The sequence below is a fragment of the Grammomys surdaster genome, unplaced genomic scaffold (assembly GCF_004785775.1).
Source record: "Grammomys surdaster isolate TR1022 unplaced genomic scaffold, NIH_TR_1.0 126076, whole genome shotgun sequence".
In the NCBI taxonomy this organism is placed as follows: Eukaryota; Metazoa; Chordata; class Mammalia; order Rodentia; family Muridae; genus Grammomys; species Grammomys surdaster.
The window spans coordinates 7,423,350-7,445,252 of record NW_021620885.1 but is presented as its reverse complement, the minus strand read 5'-3'; the positions used below and the strand labels follow the sequence as shown (position 1 = coordinate 7,445,252).

General features: G+C 38.1%; 1 protein-coding gene across 8 annotated transcripts in view; it reads left to right on the top strand.

The window, feature by feature from the left end:
- Pam (peptidylglycine alpha-amidating monooxygenase) overlaps nucleotides 1–21,903 on the top strand; it is a 126,465-nt gene that overhangs the window by 59,846 nt on the left and 44,716 nt on the right. For 4 of the 8 annotated variants that reach the window (XM_028755684.1, XM_028755683.1, XM_028755682.1 and 1 more), the window contains exons 10-12: nucleotides 5,165–5,349; nucleotides 6,768–6,839; nucleotides 19,862–20,179. In XM_028755684.1, coding sequence (XP_028611517.1) covers nucleotides 5,165–5,349; nucleotides 6,768–6,839; nucleotides 19,862–20,179 — 575 coding nt within the window. The remainder of the gene's footprint in view (nucleotides 1–5,164; nucleotides 5,350–6,767; nucleotides 6,840–19,861; nucleotides 20,180–21,903) is intronic. The other 4 variants (XM_028755689.1, XM_028755688.1, XM_028755687.1 and 1 more) reach the window with 1 other exon arrangement.

The window sequence follows — 21,903 nt, the reverse complement described above, 5'->3', positions numbered from 1 at the left end:
AAAATACTATATCTTTAAAAATAAACTGCATAAAATATATAGTAATAACATTGTTGCAGTAAATCTGACAGGAAGCAATATTTTATGCCTGATTGTGGTACATATTTTACATTCAATGAGACACTTCTCTAAATTAATTTCAAATGTTTAGCCAAGTTTAAACAATTAGAATCTATTTAAGTCAGTCAATTAAGCTAATTAAGTCAGCTAATCACCCCCAAATTTTTAGACTAAATATCTAAATCTTGATGCTTATCAGGTAGCATTTACCTGTTTAGTCGACTTAATTGGTCATATTTTTGCTTGAAATGTGCGATTTTGTAACAATGTAAACAGAGGATAATAATGAAAATGTATAGAAGATATTTGTCCTAAACAAACAAAGCATGTCAATTACCTTTTAATTCATCTGTCACTGTTACTGTATTACATACAAAGTAATGAATGTCTCTTGTGAGATTTTATACATGGGTATAATATACTCTGTTCGCAGTCACCCACATTTCCTTCTCTTGTCTCCTGTCTCCTCCAGTCTCAGCTCTCTTCCAAAATAGCCTCCTTTCTACCTCATGTCTTTTTATTAATCATCAATTTAAGAGCAGTACTTGCAAAGTGGAAAGTATATGATAAATACTTACCCCCTATTGTGCATCCTTAAAAGCACTTAGAATTCATGAAACAAAATCTTTAGAATCTCATATTAATTTTCAGAAAAGTACGACCCATTTTGGTTATACTTAAACCCAGCTTCTGTTGATGATAAGAAGCAGGACTACAGAAAGATGCCATTGAGTTTGAAAAGTGTCACTGCCTGCAACCTCAGCGCGACCTACAGACGTGGGGGTTTTCTAGTGATTCATTTCAGAATATATGGCACATTCTTAAGTCACCATTATGTACCTTTTTATTAGAAAATATTTTTATAAAAGCCTCCATGAGACTGAGGTAGATGTTAGATACATAGATACAAATAAATAGTTTTCAGAAATACCACTGAAAACATATGCATTTGAACTAAACCATGATTCAGAAGTATGGTATCAGAACATGGTAAATTACAGGCAGATATTCAGCAAGAATATTGTTCATTCACCATTCATTTCTTAAGGTTTTCTGTCTTTCCAGGCCCATCAGAACACATCAGATTTAAAGCGACTAATATGAAGTATGCTAGTGTAAAGGCTTTCTGTTGTAGGTTCTCCTCCAAGACTCATGGCTCACCAGCCCTTTCAAATGTATGATTTTGTACTTTCCAATGCATAACTTCTAACTTAGTCATCACTTTCCTTGCCTCCAGCATTGATGTAAAATTACTTTAGTTGATGCCCCTTCCTTATTTTATATTCTAACCCATTATCGATTGCCCTCTCACTGGTTTCCTGGCAACAGGAGTAACTTCTTTTCCTTATCACTGGTTGGGCTGATAATTCTTTTTAGCAAACATTTCACACTTTAGCTCCTTGTTCTCAGATTGATTACCTTTTTATGTATACAGTCGTATCATCTGCAAATAAAGATAGGTTGGCTTCTTCCTTCCCTATTTGTATACAATTGATCTCTTCCAGTTGTCTTATTGCTCTAGCTAAGACTGCCAGTACTTTATTGGATAGATATGGGGAGAGTGGACAGCCTTGTCTTGTTCCTAGTTTCAATGGAATTGCTTTGAGTTTCTATCCTTTTAAGGTTGATGCTAGCTGTCAGCTTACTGTACATTGCCTTTATTATGTGGGGTATATCTCTTCTGTCCTATAATCGTTACCTTTATATCGATTTGACAAAAGGTACAGTCATTGGAGAGAAAAGAGCCTCAACTGGGGAAATGCCTTCATAAAACATGGCTGTAGGCAGCCCTGTAGGGCATTTTCTTAATTAGTGATTGATGAATGAGCATTCAGCCCACTGCTGGTGGTGCTATCTCTGGGCTGGTGGTTCTGGGTTCTATAAGAAAGCAGTCTGTGCAAGTCATGCAGAGCAAGCCAGAACTCAGTACCTCTCGATGGCCTCTTCATCAGCTCCTGTTTCCAGATTCCTGCCCTGCTTGAAATCCTGCCCTGACTTCCTTCAATGATAGACTATGTAGAAGTGTATGTTAAATAAACCCTTTCCTCCCCAACTTGCTTTTGATCATGGTGCTTCATCAAAGCAATAGTAACACAAACTAGGACATGTCCCTAGTTTCTCTAGGATCTTATCATTAAGGAGTGCTGGATTTTGTCCTAAGTCTTTTCTGCATGTAATGACAGTGGGTTTTGTTATTTGTTTGTTTCAGTATGCTTATGTGGTGGATCACATTTATTGATTTACCTGTGTTAAACAATCCCTACTTCTCTGGGATAAAGCCAACTTGATCATAATGGATTATCTTTTTGATGTATTGTATAATTTGATTTATACATATTTTATTGAGAATTTTTACATTTATTTTCATAAAAATATTAGCAGATATTATTTTTAGTTGGCTCTTTGCATGGTTTTGTTATCAGGTTAATAGTGGCTTCATAAAAAGAATATGCCTTCAATTTTCATTTTGTGGAATAACTTAAGGAGTATTGGCATTAATTTTCTTTGAAGATCTGATAGAATTCTCTGCTGGATCCATCTGACTCTTTTTTGTTTCTTTGCTTGTTTGGTTGGTTGTTGTTGTTGTTGTTGGGAGATTAAGTTATTATATTCATTTCACTAGGGGTTATGGGTGTTGTGTTAGTCAGAGTTAATTCTAGAGGAATTAAACTTTTTGAATGAATCTATGTTTATATTAAAAGGGAATTTATTACAAAGTCTTCCAGGTTGTGATCTGTCTAGTCCAACAATATCTGTCAGCTGATGGAAAGTCCAAGAATGTGAGAGATGTTCATGCTATGGGGCTGGATGTTTCTGCTTGTCTTCAGTATAAGGGTGCACCCTTTAACTCTCAAAGAATAGGCTCTAATACCAGTGAAGGAATCATAGATGAACCTACCTACAAGCGAGGGCATGTGGGCTAAAACCAAAAGAAACTTCCTTCTTCCGTGTCCCTTTACATTCCTTTTAGAGCACATAATTTTCTGACCAGCTCTAAAACTGTTCAAAGATAATTTTGTATGGTGTGACACTGGGAAGAAGTGCACAGTGAGCAGGTGTTGGCTTGGGGTTGCTTCACTTCACGATTTGCTTTTATTGCATGGAAAAGGCAGTTAAAATGACATAGATTAGATCTGCAGTAAGAAGCCAGATGATTTCCAAAGCATACGCAGAGCTCGTCCTCCTTTCGAGAGCTGATTCCCACGGTCTCACAGGGGCCGTACATTTTCACAGCTTACAGGAATCACATCCAGTTTGGAAAATATTTTTATTTTTTCCCCTTTCTTGCTGATGTCATCTATATTACTGTGGAAAGGAATTGATTGCCACATGACACTGCTGGAAAAAATCAACACTGATAAATTTCTCTGGAACAAACAGTCTACGTTAGAAAGCTGCTTTTTGGTTGAGCTTGCAAGAAAAAAAAATGTTTATAACTAATAACCGAAGGGAATGTTCTTTATGCAGAACTAAGTTGCTATGCAAGCCTTCTGAAGTATGTGGATGGATACAAAGCCTTAATTACCACAGAGAGACTTAGATACCTGGTTTCTGGGTTTCAGGAGGAAGAAGACATGCTTTGTAAAAGGATTGGGTGTTATTTCTAGAACCTAGAACTGTTTTCTTGGAATTGGCTGTTTCATTCTTTTAAATATCTATACTTAGCATTATTTGTCAGCTGTACAGTAGTACTACCTCAGTAGGAGGTGCACCCTTAGAAAAGGTTACTCATATTTCACTGGGAATGGCTGCTAGCCATTCTTTCGTTCCTTGCTACCTAGCTCCAGTTCCACTGTCAGCTATCAGAGATATACTTATGATGCTTTAGAAGTCACATGACCATAACAAGGTGACAAGGAATCCCAAACAAGTTTCTAGGCACTGGACAGTAAATGTGCTTGTAAGTAATATATGAGATTCCTATTGGAGTATTTTAAATTTGTCCCTTTTTGGTTTCTGTTGGTTTGATAATATACCCTGATTTTAAAAAACAAAACAAAACAAAAACTAGCTTAGGGAAGAAAGGGTTCATTAGCTCTTGATTGCAGATTACAGATTGTCTTTGCAGAAAAAGAAAGGTAGTTGGAAATCAAAGCAGCTTGAGACATCCATAGTCAATAGCAGAGAATTATGCTTGCATGTATCTGGGCTCCACACACCTTTTAGCCCAGGACCCAAACCCAGGGAATAGTACCACCAGTGTTAGACTGGTTCTTCCCACTTCAGTTAAAGAAATCAACCAGTCACCCTCAGTCAAGCTGACAGGTCAGTCTAATCTAGATCATTCTCACTGAAACACCTTTCCCAGATGTCCACCAGCTTTTACTATCCACTTGACACAGGCTACAGTCATCTCAGAGTGGAGACTCAACTGAATGATCACCCAGATCGGATTAGTCTAGTGTCTTGCATTTGGGAAATTTTCTTGATTCCTAGTTGATGTAGGAGAATCCAGCATACTATAGATGAAAGTAAGTCTAGGCTGGTGGCCCTGAGCTTATAAGAAAGCAAAGCTTGAGCCACCAAGAGGGTCCCTCCATCATGTCTTCTTTAATGAGCTTCTGTCCTGACATCCTTTAATGATAGATTGTAACCTGTAAACTGAAATATACCGTCTTCTTCCCCTATTTAGCATTTGATCAGGGAGTTCTCTTCAGAGCAACAGGTATGAAACTGGAACATGACATAATATAAATTGTTGCAAGTTGATAAGTAGAACAAGCCATCACACCATCATTAAGCAAATGATAAAATTTATTTAAAATGTAATTGATTTATGTATAGATTTATAACATGGTAGGTAAATAAAGAACAAAAGGATTGAGGAGGAAAACCTTGTATCTCTGAGCCACTTAAATACCATTCTCATCCATGATACTGGGTGATGTTCACAGAGTAACCAGATTCCAATACTTCAATGATAGATGGAAATACACCTTTGAGGTTGGAGATTGTGATAGGCTTAGGTGAGAAATTTAAAATAGATGCAGTTCTTCACTGTTGAGTCCATGGTGAGCAGATTTACAGGTTGCATTTTTCTTGCATTAATGATGGGTTTTATATGAGCATTTTCTATGTTCTGTCCACTTTCCTCTCCCTACAGTGGTACATCTAGTGATGAAATGTGCAACTTGTACATCATGTATTACATGGAAGCCAAATACGCAGTTTCCTTCATGACCTGTACACACAATGTGGCTCCAGACATGTTTAGAACTATCCCAGCAGAAGCCAATATCCCAATTCCTGTAAAACCTGACATGGTTATGATGCATGGGCATCACAAAGGTGAGTCGAATGTTTAACTCAAGAGTACCAGATGGTTTTGTGCTCTGTATTTTTCTTTTGTGTCCCACTTGACCACATGATTAAAATTATTTTTAGCTTCTTTAATCAATCACATATGCACACATATTCTTATTTCCTCTCTTTCTTTCATATACATTCTTTACTCCCTGACCTATTTCCATGAAAACAGTAAAAGAAGGCTTAGTTGATACAGTGCTTGGCACCAAAGCATGATGCCCTGGGTTCAGATCCTCATCATTATTGTAAAAACAAGATACAGTGGTGCATGTCCCACAGTAGGAAGGCAGAAAAAGGAGAATCTCAATGCTCTCCTGGTCACCCAGCAAAACTGAATCAGTGAGCTCCTGATTCAACGAAAGATGCTGTCTGAACATCCTGCATTGAAATCTGATCTCCACAAATAAGCACACTTATGTGTAGCAATATCAACATAGACACACACATGGATATATGCACGCATTTACAGTACATACTACACACATATTTCATGTACACAGACACTCAGCTCACACACACGTCTGAGGAAGCAGACACATATATACACACATACACCACTTATCCAAATGTAGCAGATATGCAAGCAAGCACCCATATGTATACACAAATACACACACACACACACACACAGAGAGACATACACACACACACACACATGTCAAATCTCAACCAGTGACAAAAAGACTATCAGTTTTGTGACCAGTCCCACCAATTATGTAAGTTTTTCTTCATATAATTCCTGTTATTTTTACTTTTCTTACCTCATTCATTCCTTAGGCAGAAATGACATCCATGACTTATAAATTTTACCACACTCCAGATGTTTATTATCTCCAGCCATATCTGCATAGTGTGCCTTTTCTAGTGAAAGAAAATTCTTGGCATTCCTTGTCTTTGCTCTTGAGGTTTGATTCTCAAACCCATAGCTTTTTCCTCATATGCTGAATGGCCACACTTGACTGTCATTCTTGTGGTTCCAAATTTCAACAGCATGAAGTTCGCTAAGGCTTTATGGAGTTTTGTAAATTCAACTGTAATATGCTACAACAGCTAGTAATCAGGTTCTTGACTACAATGCTAATATATTTAAAGGATGTACATTTATATTTCTTAAAAAGGCCTTAAATATTATATCGATTTAAAAAATATATATGAGTACTTTGTTGAAACCTTTTTTAATGCTCTCTAATTGATGTATTACCAAAAAAATAGTTGACCTGGCTACGTAACAAGGCAGGTAGTTGTGCTGGGGTTGGGGGATGGGGAATGAGAGTACATAATGGAATGAACATAAGATCTTGACTAACACTAAGACTATTGTTCTGATGCTAGAATCCCAGTAAACTAATAAAGTACGTGATATATGCTAATTCGTAATCAACTTCTTTGATCTTTTACAGAAACAGAAAATAAAGAAAAGGGTGCTTTAATACAACAGCCAAAACGGGGAGAAGAAGAGGTATTAGAGCAGGGTAAGTACCCTGGCCTCTGTAACTGGCCCATGAGAGTTTTCCTTATCCAACTAGGCAGCCAAATTATGAAGTAATAAGATAGTTATGTCACTCTGTCATCCTGAAACTGTATCATTACTGTTCCTATATGGTACATAATTAATTTATAAATAAGTGGTCATTTATTGCACTTAGCCATAAAAGCAAAATTCATTAGTGTAATTGAGTCCTGTTAGGCTCTTTTTCTGTCTTTGCTTCAGTTTGTTTACTATTAGAGTTTTTCAATACAGTTTGTAGAATTGCAAATTAAACCAAGCTTCGCGCTGCTTCTGAAATCTAGGGAAATTCTCCATTTAAATTCTTATGTTATTAACTATATGTGAGTTTAAAGCCAAAAGAACTTGAGAATTAAACCTGCCTCTTCTCTGCCCTCAGCTGGACAGGACGGACTGCTGCTATGGCTTCATAGTCTCCTGTTATATTGCCATCTGATGAGTTAAGACAGCATCCTTTTCCCTGTGTCCTGTGTATTAGGACTGTCCGAAGCTATAATGTCATAAACTACATGTGCTGGCAGTGAAAAAGTCCTCTCAGGAATTTTGATCCCTTACCAAATACTGTTTAGTGTCAGGTACTAGAGCACATCATCCTATTAAGTCATTGTGACCTAAATACTTTTATTTAGCTTATATATTCTTTAGCTTAATATTTATACAAAGACATGTCAGTTTAAGACAAAGAAGAAAAGGATGTTTTCTCATCACAGTGTGTGGGAGGGAGTTTGGATCAAGGATATAGCTTGGTGGGAAAGGCACTTGTTGAATAAACATGAGGACAGAGTTTACATCTCCACCACTCGAATAAAAGACAGGCAGTCATGGAGGCCTGTCTGTAATCTCAGAGCTTGAAAACCCAAGTAAAGGGATCACCTTGTCAAAGTGACTATGTAGAGTAGCGAAATGGCTGAGCTCTTGGTTCAAAAACAAACAAACAACAACAACAATAAAAATTACATCAGTAAATAAAATAGGGATCAACTGAGGAAGATACCTACATCAACCTCAAGCCTACACACACACACACACACACAAAGGCATGCACACATGTGTATCCCTACACACAAATGCAAACACACATATATACATAAATATCACAAACACAGAAAATATTGTATTAAAATAAAATATTATTAAAATAAAATAAAGCTTAAGATATTTCTATTTATGTGTGAAGTCAAAATCAGCTGGATAACTGTCCTAAAAAAATTGGTATATCTCTATTTTTTTAATCCCAATCACTGCCCCCCTCTTCTAGCACTCATCCCACACAAGGAAGAGTAGCTAACTTTATCAATTCTGTTGATATATTTGTTATGAACTCGGGAGTAGCAACCTAATTACAGATAGTATTAACAGAGTTTACTGTGACTATGCTGAAATTTGTCCAGATTTACAATTAATTATTTTTACACAGTTTGAGTTTATGTCTTCAAATAACTTGAGCAATCTTAAAGCTCATTTGCCAATACTAACACACTTGTAAATGTGTCGGATGAGACTGTCATCTGCAGATATGGAAAGTGAGGCAGGATTGTCCTTTCCTTTTGATGGCAATTGATCAATGCTAAAACCCTAAAGACCTTATGAGCAAATCAGTCTTATTTCTAATCACTAGGATCTAGGGAGTGTCAAATATGCATACTATTGTCCCTTAAAAGGCCTGAACGCCTTCATATGCTGCCATGTATTTCCCTTTTCCTTCATAGCATCAAGTGTCAAATGTACCCACACTCTTGTGAAGTCCAGAGAACTACTGTTTGAGTTTTCTTCGACTTATAGTTGAAAAACACTGTAAGGAAAGTAATATAAGTTGGAAAGAAATACTACTCTGACCCAGCTGCAGAGAATACACTCTAGTGCTCATGTGTTGAAATGGGTATATCCATTATCCCCTCCAGTGTTCTGTGAAGTAGGGACCTGCCAAGCCGTGCCGATGGCCACTGAAGTCTTTGTGTTAGCCTGCTGGTCACTGGAGACCATTGGCTGAATATTTAAGTGGAGACACAGAAAATATACACATTCACACAGACTAACAGATCTAATGAGATCAATCTATTTCTTTACAGTGCACAGGCTAAATCTGCTCATTAATGAGAGAGCAACCTATTCTTCAAAAAGACATTTGTTTGCACAAAGTACCTATTTATTTCATTCCCCCAGGAAGTCGTGCTGACCAAATAGCTAGTAAGAGGACTGTAATTATTCAAACAAATGACTCCATGTGTCATAATTTTTAAAGTAAACCCTTAAAGTTAACCCATGACTTTATTTTGTTGTCCAGGCCCAATTTGCACTCCTGCATTCCCCAAATTGTCTTAACTCTTTTAATGTTTTAACGTTCAACAAATATAAACCTAAGTTAGTTCTACAGTGCTAGCCACAAACCAAGAGATATCATGTACATTAGTTGCACAGAAAGTCTCAAAATCTGGTAAGGAGCAGGACAGTCATGAAACAAGAAAACAATGACCAATAATATCAGGGACCTGTATGCGAAGGAAGCTTTGTACTGACCACCAAATATAGGTTGTGATGCAACTAATATAGATGGTCCTATGTATGTACACAAGTGTAAACTCAGGTATATACACATGTATATGCACAAATACATAAAATAGTAATATGCTATCTATCCATAAACCACCATGTAGAATGTACGTATGCAGCATTCACTGGAAAGCTGATAGATAAAGGACACAAAATGTAATACATACTATGTCCTTTAAAAGAATAAACTTTACTAAGATAAAATGCATGAGGAATACTCTTATTGTATTAACTGAAATATATATATATACATACATACATACATACATACATACATACATACATACACACACAGTGAGGGACTGGGGAAATGGCTCAGTGGGTAAAGTTCTTGCCATTGCAAACATGGGTAAAGGTATGAATTCGGATCCCAGCACCCACATAAAAGTGGGTGTGCGGGCATGCATTTGTAAGCTTAGCACTGTATGGGTGGAGATAAAAAGATCCCTAGCGCTTGCTGGTTATCTAGATTAGCCAATTCGATTAAGGTCAACTAGCCTTTTTAATATGGGTTCATATAATACTATAATACTTTGTTTCTTTTCTTTGAAAAAGTTTTTCCCTAAAAATGGTAGCTATTAACTTTGCTGCCAGAACATTAATCTTGGGTGAAAATCAGTTGACGTCTGAGTCATGTAAAGCCCTGTGGTTGGTCTGTGTGCTTACTCTTAGCTTTCTGCAGCGCCCTTTTCAAGCGTACCTCAGGCTCAAATGCTCTCCTTTCAGAGACACCAAAGAGCCAATCTTACATAGCAGATTTTCTCCTCAAATTGTCTTAGACAACCCAATAGTTGAAAATACCTTAGCAAGATGTTCCACAAGTCTACAGGGTTATTTTTTAATAATTGTTACTTTGAGTTTTTAAATAATATTCATTATAGATGATAACTGTACAAACTATAAATAAACAAAAGATTGGCAGTACAAAGACATAAAGATTGGCAGTACAAAGACATACCTGTAGGTAAAATATGTATTACATATATATTTTAAATATATATTCAGATATATTATAGTGACAATATTTATATTAGATTACAATATATATAATTTTACATTCTTTTTAAAACTATTATATCTTGAATATTTCTTAAAATAGTAAAAGCTCTTGGCAAGACTGATTATCTTTCATTTCTGAGAATCAAACTCAGGTAATGCTAGGTAAGTTTTAACCACTAAGGTACATACAAAAATCATTTTTAATGGCTGTATAATTAATTATAATCCTATTGGCTTTTAGATATCTTATTTTTTCTGTGTATGAGCTTATATGTGGACAAATTAATTATATGTGTCTTCATGTATAAAAGCAGAAATATCACCACTCCTTAAAATTACTGTGAGGAACTGTGTACATATATGAATACAATAAATGGTGAATGATTACCTCTATTTAATAAGTACAGTAATAAATGAACTGATACCTACATATATAATAAGTACAACAAATTAAACAGTGAGCTATTACAGATGTGTGAACCCACTTCCAGTGACTGCGGGTGAAGGGAATGAGAACTAGCCAGCTCTAGAAGGAAGCAATGTTGAGATCTTCCCAGGCAGTTGTGCACACACTCCGAGACCTCTCACATGTCGCAGCTGACACTTTTGGAAACCTAATGCATGTTTCCTAAGGTTTCCTTGGTTCATCTTGCAGTTGTCTGCTGTACCAGAGGTACTGCCTAACGTTTCTGTCAACATTATTTAGGAACAAAAGCTTACCTGCCTCAAGCAAGAATCTATACAACTATATTTAGAAGTTTGGGGACTTGCTATTGCTACTCTTACAATTCAGAGTACAAACGTCGCTTGGAAATTATGTTGCTTATAGCAGTGTGGCTCAGTGCTTTCCACGACTCCAGACAGAGATGAAAGCTCAGATGTTCAGGCCCAGCATATCTTCACAATGATTCACTTTCCTCTGGACAGCATTTATTTTGCTGCAGAAAGGACCTTAGACATGTTTTGTTCAGTTCGCTTAAAACTCTCCTCGTTGGAGGCTTTCCCCTCATGTAATCAATCTTCCAACGCAAAGGTCAGAATGAACTGCTGTGAGCCCAAGGAGAATTTGACAAAACTGCAATTTGTAGAAGGAAAACACACCATGACCCCAGACAGTTAAAGGTCATCAGACACCTGTGAAACAGAGTAATTCCAAAGTGATTTCATGCTAACAAAAAAATGAATTACTATTGGAACGTTTTATCAAGTAAGCAAAAATCAAGGAACAGAGTTGTAAGTTCAAAGCCTAACACTAGACTGGAAAGCTTTCTGAAGTAAGATCTGGTAAACTGTGTAAGAGTGAGACACGCCCAGATGTGGCTGAAATGTGTATTCCTTTGCCTTGTTCAGAATAAGACGTTCCTTTGATCTCCTTACAAAGTACATATAATTTTAATATCATCTTAGCTGATTCCAAAAATTCTCAACACCATTTGGCCTGATTTTAAATACAATACAGTTCCTGTATGTGGTCTCATTTGCTAAAATGCATCAGTTTGTTTTGATTTATGAGCTGTGCGCAAGTCTTTATTTATTGAACTCATCTATCAAATACGATTCTAAATACCTTCAAGCCTCTGGGCGGCTGACTGAATGCTACTTAGAACTGGTTCCCTAGTAACTAAATAGGCAGATGTGAATGATCATTTGTCACATGACTGTGCCTTCCCATATAGATCTGTGTGCATAGTGATCACAAAAGCCTCTTGTTTGGTATTTCTCAAATGTACCCTTCTATAAGATTCATTTTATTTGTGAGCTGGGCATCATGATCTCATGTTTATTTCTGTGCAGCTAGAGAATAAATATTATGATAAAGTCACAATCAATAAAAATCAATAAACCAAATCAAATTTAACCAACAGAAAAAGTCAGTATGACAGAATCACAAAGCAAAATATTAAACTATCTTTAAAAACTTATTTCTTTTTCCATTCCACATATCCTTCTCATTAATTAAATATCTAACATGTTATTATTGGCTTGGTTACTCAGTATATCTTGTCAGTGCTTAAATTGCCAACGAACTGCATATTTGCTTTGTGTGCCATAGAAATCATAGAGCAATCATGGGAGCTGTCAGCTATTTATAATTAATCCTAGTGACTCCTCTGATAAACGGTCATTGATATACTAGAAAGTCACAGAGGTCCTTAGTCATTTTAAACTTTTATATATTAATTTCTTTAGTGTGTGTGTGTGTGAGTGTTTTGCCTGCATGTAGATGTACACCATGTGTGCAGTATCCACAAAGGCCGGAAGATGTTGAATGCCTTGGCAATGAAGTTACAGATGGTCCAGAGGTACTATGTGGGCACTAGGAAGTGAACCTGGGTCTTCTCCAAGAGCAGTCAGCCCTGGCGATGGCTGAAACATCTCTCCAACCCCTGCTCCTGGTCCTTCTTTTGAGTGGAACTATCTGCCACAGTTCAGATTTTACTTTCTCTGAATATTAAAGGCAGTTAGGGTTTTTTCCAATTATTTTTATTTTTAAAAAAGTCATATAGCAAATTTATTATTTTCTTCTCTTATCTTTTCCCAATTTGCCTCTTTTATGTTTTTTTCAGACAGATGTCATTCTGTACCCCAGAATGGCCTGAAAGATATGTAGCTCATGCTGACCTAGACCAGTAATCCCCCAGGCTCCCCCGGCTGAATGCTAGGATTTCAGGTGTGAACCACCACATCTGGAGTCAGGGGTCATCTCCCCCTTCCCCTTCCCCTTCTTCCCCTTCTTGCCCTTCTTCCCCTTCTTGCCCTTCTTCCCCTTCTGCTTCCCCTTCCCATACCCCTTCCCTTTCTTCCTCTTCTTCCCCTTCCCCTTCCCCTTCCTCTCGCCCTCCCCCTCCCCTCCCCCGCCCCTCCCCCTCCCCCTCCCCCTCCCCTTCCCCTTCCCCTTCCCTCCCCTCCTTGCACTTTCATTTATTTTAGTTTATTCTCACTATGTTCTTGGAAGTAAACAAGAGAAATTCCTTTCAAGGAGCAGGGAATAGCTAATGGTTTCTACTAAATAGAAAAAAAAATCGTAACTGTTCCCTTAAGTAGTTAATGCAAGCACACACTTGGAAACAGAGTGTAATCAGTAGTGTTTACACATGCATGCACTGTGCATTCCCGTTTCCTCAGTGCGTTAGTTGCTACTAATTGTGTTTTCCAAATATCAAATGTACCCAGTCAAATTAACATCAGAGACCCACCTACACATCTCATAAGACTCAAAGTGTTAGTGGGTGTTGGAAGAACAAATGGAAACCTCTCAGCAGGATAAAACTATCAAGGAAATAACTTGTCTCTACTGCTACAGAAGCAAAGGGCAACATCTTTCACTAGTTACTCTCCATTTCAGACTCATTGATTGGGTGTGCTCATGATAGGAACTGCACTGAACATTAGGAATATGGTGATGGATGAGGAAACAGAAATTATTCTTTATTGACATGTATGTATTATAATTTCTACCTTCACAGTAATGATTTAAAGGTATTGAAGCCTTTTAGCACTTCATGTACAATGCGATCGTGCATAGGTTATGTTGACAGTGGTGAGGAAAACCGACAAGAAAAGCAAAGTCCTCTTCTGCTTTCATAACAAATAATCAGGCATTACCCTTTAGTTCCATTTGATGAAATTACTGTTGTGAATATGCACTCATTAGTTTACAAGATAATAAGAATAGGTTGGATCAACGAGAAAGTGACTTCACTAAAAAGCAAGTCTGGCTTCTGAACTTGGAAGAAACATAATTTAAAGAAAAAAAACGTTTTATGTGTATGACTGCTCTATCTGCATGTACACCTGCACACCAGAAAAGGGCACTAGATCACATTATAGATGGTTGTGAGCCACCATGTGGTTGTTGGGAATTGATCTCAGGACCTCTGGAAGAGCAGACAGTGCTCTTAACCACTGAGCCATCTCTCCTGCCCCCCAAAAAAGTAGTTTTGATGGCAGATTGGAAGTAAATTTATAGGAGAGGACTCATGGCTGCTACAAGCAAGAGAAAGTATCCTGAATCTAATGCAATGAACAGTTTGTATGGTATGTTTATTGGTTTTGTTACTGTAACAAAATGCCCTAAGCTATGTAACTCTATTTTTAAAAGAAGGTTATTTTGCTCACATTCTGGATGACAGGTAGCCTCCATCTGCTGCTAATGGACTTTTTTTTTCTATAGAATTCTGAGATGTTATAGAGTAATCTGATAAAATTTCAACCTTATTAACAGTTAACAGAAAGAAATAATGTTTGACCTTAAACACTTAGGAAACAGAAACGTATCCAACCCTCGGTAGAATGGAACTCAGTTAAGCACTCAGGAGTTAAGCACTCAGTTAAGCACTGCTACTTGGGTTATAAACTACTTGTAAGATTGTTATCTGTTAGCCTCAGATATCATAGAGAACACCTTTTTTTATGATTGGCCACAGCTCTCCTAGCATAAATATTAATGACATGCTTTATCTTACCCAAAATTTCCCAGCTAGGGAAATTAATTATGTGGTTACCTTAGCAGAGAATCTCGGAATAGAGCTAGAGAAAACCACTCAGAAATGCCCAGGTTGATGGGGGTGAGCAAAAGTCTGTGTGGACCATAACGCCGTGAAGATCTATCAGTCACAAGCCAGTTAGAGTGGAAGGTTCAACATCGTGATAGGTTTCCAGTCCAGACCAGGATTAGAAGGAAAGGGAGCAACCGTTCTCTCAGCATGACAACCAGAAGATCATGGGAATTCCTAATCAGGAAGCAAAAGATGACCACAAACAATGTAACTTGGATTTTATGATCTCTAGAGAGGGAAGGGAAAATTCAGTGTTTTGGATTGAAAAAATAATTATAGAAAATATATAAAAATGGCAAAAAGAAAAATAATTCAATTTTAGACATGCTAAGTTTCCAAAATCATGGAAAACAGCCTCAAAGTAGAAATTCTTAGAATACAGGATTATTTTTTAAGATTTTAAAAAGTGTGTGTGTGTGTGTGTGTGTGTGTGTGTGTGTGTATGCGCACACAGGAGTATGTCCATATGAGTGCAGATGCTTTCAGGGGTGAGAAGAGGAAGTCAGATCCCCTGGTGCTGGAGTTACAGGCATGTGTGAGCTTCCCAGTGTGGTGCTGAGAACTGAACTGAGCTTGTTTGGAGGAACAGTGCTCCCTCATGTGTGCTGAGCATTCTCTCTAGCCCCCAAAATACATAAGTGTGGTACTAGCAAAACTGTGGATGTAATTTTTCTGGAGATAAGAGCTTTAGCAGTCAATGACTAAGATCACTGTGTATGAGAGAGAAATATCCAGCATAGACCTTGGGATATAACAACATTTTCATATGTTATGCAGATGAAGAACAGAAAGCAAAGATGGCTGGAGGAGATTTGTATAGAACGTCATGGAAAGAGTTTCCCATCAATTGCTACATACATACCACTCACAAGCCACAGTGATGCATTTGCTGTCTTGGACCTCTTGCTCGGCTCATCCAGAAGTCACACAGTGGTGGAGTAGAAAGTGACTGTATATGCCTGCACCTTAGCAAGGGGAGGGGACAGGAGGAAGGACATACAGGAGAGGTCCTTTACATCCACGTGGTGCAAACTGGCTACTTATTGTCATTTAGTTAGAAGTAGTACAAGTCAAACTGGCTCAGATATACTAGCTACATGACAAATACTCGATAGCCCTGGGTAGGTAGAAGTTCTACTGTTGAGCATTGCAGTTGTAGCCCTCCCCATCAAGGTCAGCTGTTAGGGTTCAATCTTGGTCAGTTGCCATAGCTGCTCTGAGTTCCTGAGTACAGTGGTCATGACCATGAGATACTTCCCATTTCAACACAACCCTCCCCATTCTCTGGCTCTCACATTCCATCTTCTTCCTCTTCTGTAATGACCTTTGAACCATGGAGTAGGTATTGCAGATGACTTGTTTATGGAGAACAGTCAGCGGTCACAATTATCAGCCGTGGGCCAATTATAAGACTCTGCATTAAACACTGCCCTTTGAAGGTATCACTGACCTGTGAGTGTGGATATGTCCTAGCTCCCTCAGCAGCCTGCATACCACCTTGGGCTCAACCAAGCATCTCACCACCCCTCTCCACATAGGGATCCTAGATTCACCACCAACTCCTCCAATACCCACTGTCCAAGGAGGATTCCTGGTACTCTGAAGGCTAGTGCACAGAGAAGTTGCCAGCTCAGTGCCATCTTGATTGTTCTGTGTCACATAATAAAAGCGAATAATGTCTTCAACAATAGGATCTTAACATCTAATTCTGGCGAGCAACCAAGAGCAGGGCAAGAGCCTCTATTGCTTTGGAGGGTTTCTGAGAACCTACCTGACCAACAGTTCATGGGATGCATCTCTTACTCCATTCTGGGATTTTTGTTTGGTTATCTACGACTTCTGGGAGCAGCATTATCTGCCTATACATGGTATCCCATTTTAAGCTCCTTTTAAAATTATGTTTCTTAATTAGCTTACAAAGTAGTTTCAATACAATCTTTTCATGTGTCCTTAGTTTTGATTAGCCCTCCCATCAGTGCTCTCCCTCCTTCTATCTCCCCAGCCCTATCCCCTCTTAAATAGCCACCTTTTTACACAAGATGCATTGGAGCCATTTTTTAATAAATGGTGCTGGAAAATCTGGATGCCAATATGTAGAATTAAACTAGACCCATTTTCTTACCCAAATCAATTGAACGTGGATCAAGAATAAGAAATTCTGAAAATGTCAAAAGAATGCTTGAGGGAAACATTTCAGTGTATAGACATAGGCAATGGCATTCTGCAAAGGACCCCAGCAGCTAGAGAAGTAATAGCAGGCATTGACGATTGGGGTATGTTAAACAGCTTCTTCATAGCAAAAATAAAATAAAATCTGCAGAGTAGAAAAGTGGACGCAATAGGAGAATCATTTTAACCAATTTTTTCTGTTTGTATCCTGCCTTGGTGAATATACTCATCAGACACATTTTCTTTTTTTTTTTCCTTTTTCTTTTTTTTTAAATTTATTTTTCTCAAATCGTAATTCATTCACACAGGAGTTATAAACACAGAAAGGCAGGATGTGGGGAAGGGAATGACACTGGAGTGTGGGAGTTCAGGGGGAATACAGATATCTTCAGAACCGGGTATCGGCTGGGTGAAGGTTCAGGGGACAAGTCACTATGACTCTGCCTATGACTTGCTTGTCCTTATCTAAGTTGGTATTGTCTGCCAAGGCTACCTATTTATAAGGTCTATGAGTACTCAGGCTGGTAAATTTCCACAAAAGCTGCCTGTTTACATTAGCTTATAGCCATCTGTTTCAATGTTTTTCGACTGAGACCCAAGACTTGGTGTTAGTAGACATGTATGACAGGCCTATTGCTGATTTTAGGCCTATGGCTGATTTTAGGCCTTCAGTGTGTAAGCAGGGCTGCCCCTGACATCTCCTCCCTTCTCTAAGTATAGAAGGGCTGTGGCAATTCTAAACTTGCGAAGGCAGGGATAGAGGCCTGACCTCCAGTATTTGAAGGGGACCTTGTAATGGCTCCAGTCCCCCCAGACACATTTTCTAAGTTGAGATCTTAATATGTCTAAGAGAAATGGTTACCCTTTCAAGATTCCATCTATCCAGGAGCAGCCCAGGGAGCAGGAGAGAAAGAGAAAGGGAGAGAGAGATTGACTGATCAAGGCCTTTCATAACAATTTGGGAGATAGTGAGACAGCCATCTAGTGGTCTCTGGAGCTGTGTTTTCACAGTTCAGTGAAGCCAGTGTACAACCAATCCTGTCATGCTGCTTTAACAATTTGCTTTCCTAACCTGAAGAAGATTTTAAATGACTAGTTTAACTGACCAGCAGCATTCTGCATTTGGTATCTTAGGCCAGCTTTTAGACTCTGATGAGGCTGAAGGACTACATAAAGTACTCAGGCTCTTCCTCCTGATGCCATTGATTCAGGTTTGAAATTATGTATTCTATCTGTTCTTGAAAAAACATTGTATTTTATTTTCTATGTGAAATGTCTCATAGCAGAAGCATGATGAACTCTTTATACTTTGTGAGACAAAAGACTTTAGCTAAAACGGATTAACTTCTTCTGGAAGGCAGAGTGTGTCTGTGACCTAACCAGTTTGGTTGAGTTATTGTTTGTTTTGTTTTCTTTAAAGAGATTGCCCCATTATTTAGTAACTGTTTTCTGATTGAAAATTTCACCTGGGATAGGTTAATTTCATGGGCAAGAATTGCAAACCTATTTTGAATTGTTGAGCCAAGGTTATGCATAACTATGTCCAATGTGTGTGCCTAAGTATGGAAAGACTTTGTATCCCCTTGCACAAATGTCTTAAGAACGTATTCTTCAGTGGCTTGCATCATTGCTAAACTATTAATGACTTTTTGTCTTCTTCTGGCCATGAAAAGGGTTTATAAATGTTAGCAGTGGTGCTGTAGATATAATTGAACATAACCAGTCAGAATCAAGAATCACGGTTTCCTAGTAGCCAAGCTGTAGAATAAGTTAAGAACAGGAAGATCTGGAATGGCCAGGGATATACATGTATTATTTTCTGTTCACAGAGCAGACATCATGGGTTTGACCACATAAATGGTGATAACTAAAGCATCGTATGGGCTTTCATGAGATATTGTATCTAAGCACAGTTTATACTTGGTTTGTTTTCACGAAACCCTACTCGAGTTTGTTCTTTACTATAGTCATAGAAAACATTCAGTGCCGACTCTGCTAATGATTCTCAAGGTTATTTTTCTTTTATGATCTTTGCTTCCCTCTGTTTTTAAAGGAATATTGTATCAAAACCAATTCTTCTGGAGTTTCTTCACTTCTTGCATCAGAGGAACAATTGGGGTTACTTATGGTACTACTAGGGAGACTGTAAGACCGACTTCTCAGTTGTCACATTATACATGTCTGATAGAGTGATTACATTTCACTTACAGTGTTGAAAAAGTATTTGATTTCTTGTAGCTTATGAATTAACAGATTTTTAAGACAAATTTATCATTTTGTTGTGATGATAGCTTTCTCTAATGAATCTGTGAATGTATCTTATTGATGGACTCCTAAATTCTTAATTTCCGTATCAGTTCATCTATTCTGTGGAAGCCAGTGTGTAAAACATGCCATGTAATCACATGGGAATTGTTTTGTCTTATTTTTATGAGTCTGCCAATGGCCACAAGGTGGGAAATAGCAGGGAGAAGATGGTATATAAATGAAATGTAAAAATATGCTTTCAGTGTTGAGTGTCCTCTGCCCTTCTCTCTGTCCCTTCCTCTCCCCCATGCCCATCACTCTGTCCCTCCTATACATGAAAGTGTGAGAACAGCCTTGCTTCTCACTCACTGTCACAAGCAAGACTTGATGTTTCTGAGGCACCAGGTTTTGTAAATTGTACCATTTTATAAACACTCTGCGTCTTTCTCTTCCCCCTCCACAGGTGATTTCTATTCACTGCTTTCCAAGCTGCTAGGAGAAAGGGAAGATGTTGTTCATGTGCACAAATATAATCCAACAGAAAAGACAGAATCTGGGTCACACTTGGTTGCTGAGATTGCAAACGTAGTCCAGAAAAAGGACCTTGGTCGGTCTGACGCAAGAGAGGGTATGGAGCATGAGGAAGGGGGTAATTCTATCCTAGTCAGAGACAGGATCCACAAATTCCACAGGCTAGAGTCAACTTTGAGGCCAGGTGAGAGCAGAGCTTTCTCGTTCCAGCAGCCTGGTGAAGGTCCTTGGGAACCAGAACCCTCAGGAGGTGCGTTCAGGGTTTCTTTTATGCAATAAAATACAAAACACTGTGATCCACATTAGCAGAATCTGAAGGGAATAAAATTAATAGAGAGCAAAACTAACCAATAGAAAAGATGTATTGGAACAACTGTGACTCAGATCTGAGCTGTCCAATACCACGTTTTGTTTTGAAAATATTTTTTCTTTTATTTGTGTGTTGGTCCAGTACTACACAAAGTCAACACTTATCCAGCAAGTCAATTCAAAATAGGACCACACTAAAGTCATTTCAAAAAGAATGATATGTAAAATTCAGAGTCATAAATCAACATTTTCCTTTGGCTCAATGGGAAGAAACTGAAATTTCCAAACCTCCCCTATAAATAGCAGTGTATATGGTGCTTACACTACCTTCTCCCGTAATTAATGTCCTCTCAAAGGAATCAAATACTCTCAAATTTTTTACCCAACTGACTTGTAAAATAAAACCATTTTGTGACTGATTTCTTAAGTTTCTTCTTCAGATGCTATCTTAATTGAAACTTGAGTATACATTTCTGAAGGGAATCTCTAGTAAGTCAATAATTATCAGATTTATCTTTATTTCTAGCCAGGATTGGCTTCCATAATTAGAGAACAATACCTTATTCCCTTCAGGTTTCTGTACCAGCAAGCAATAGATGCCTCATCTTTGTCTTTAATGATGCTGTGGCCTCTGTGATATTGATTGTGTTTTGTGTGACTTGCTAATGTGGAAAGCGGAGTAATAAAGCATGTCGGGAGAATCTCTAAAACAGTAACAGATATGCGAGCACGGCAGATGTCTTTGCGTGGGCTTGGATGGCACAGGCTGCCAGCTTTTGTTTTCAAATTCAGCTTTGCAGGAATCCATGAATTATTCAACACCCAGCTGATTTTTATTTATAATTGAAAAAAGTTAGCATGCAGCGCCTTTGCTCACATGGAAGTTTCAAGTATTGTCCATGGGGACTGGCCTAATGGTCTGTATGAGGTGTTAAGTGGAGCCTTTGCTTTTAACTCCTCATATTTTAACAGGCTCTAACTAGTTCCAATTTTGTCTAATGAAACTGTTTCTCAAGAGGTGATCCTGGAACTCTTCTTGCTTGTGGATTACCTAAGGTGTTTAAGAAAAACCTAACTTCTATATCCTATCAAAGAACCAGTTATATCCTATAACCAGTGAACTGCTATCTGGGAGTGCAGTGACAGATGTGCAGTTGTTTGTGTCTCTACCCATCTCATAACACACGAGGGTCTGTGTGTGCTTCTGTGTTAAGAATACAGATATGTAAAAGGTGAAAGGCCTCCTGCCAAGTGCAATTCTGTTCACACACTAAAGGCTAGAACTGTAGCATGTGATAGTCCATCACTTAGCTTTTCATTCCTGATTTTGAGATATCTTGGACACTTTTCTCATCATGTGTGGCAATGGACAAACAAGCATTCAGGAACTCGAAAAATGTTTCAGTGGTTAAAAGCAAATAGTACTCTTGCAAAGGACCTGGGTTGGATTCTGAGCACACACATGATAGCTTACAGTTACCTGTAACTCCAGGGCAAGGCGATCCTATACCCTCTTCTGGTCTCTGCGGGTACCAGGCCTTCAGTGCCTATAAATACACACAGGTCATCATACATACGTATTTTAAAAGAATCGTGTGTATTTCTGAAGTCTTAGTTTTTCTAAGAATGAAATCTTCAAAGGTAGAAAATACATTTCCCCCTGCA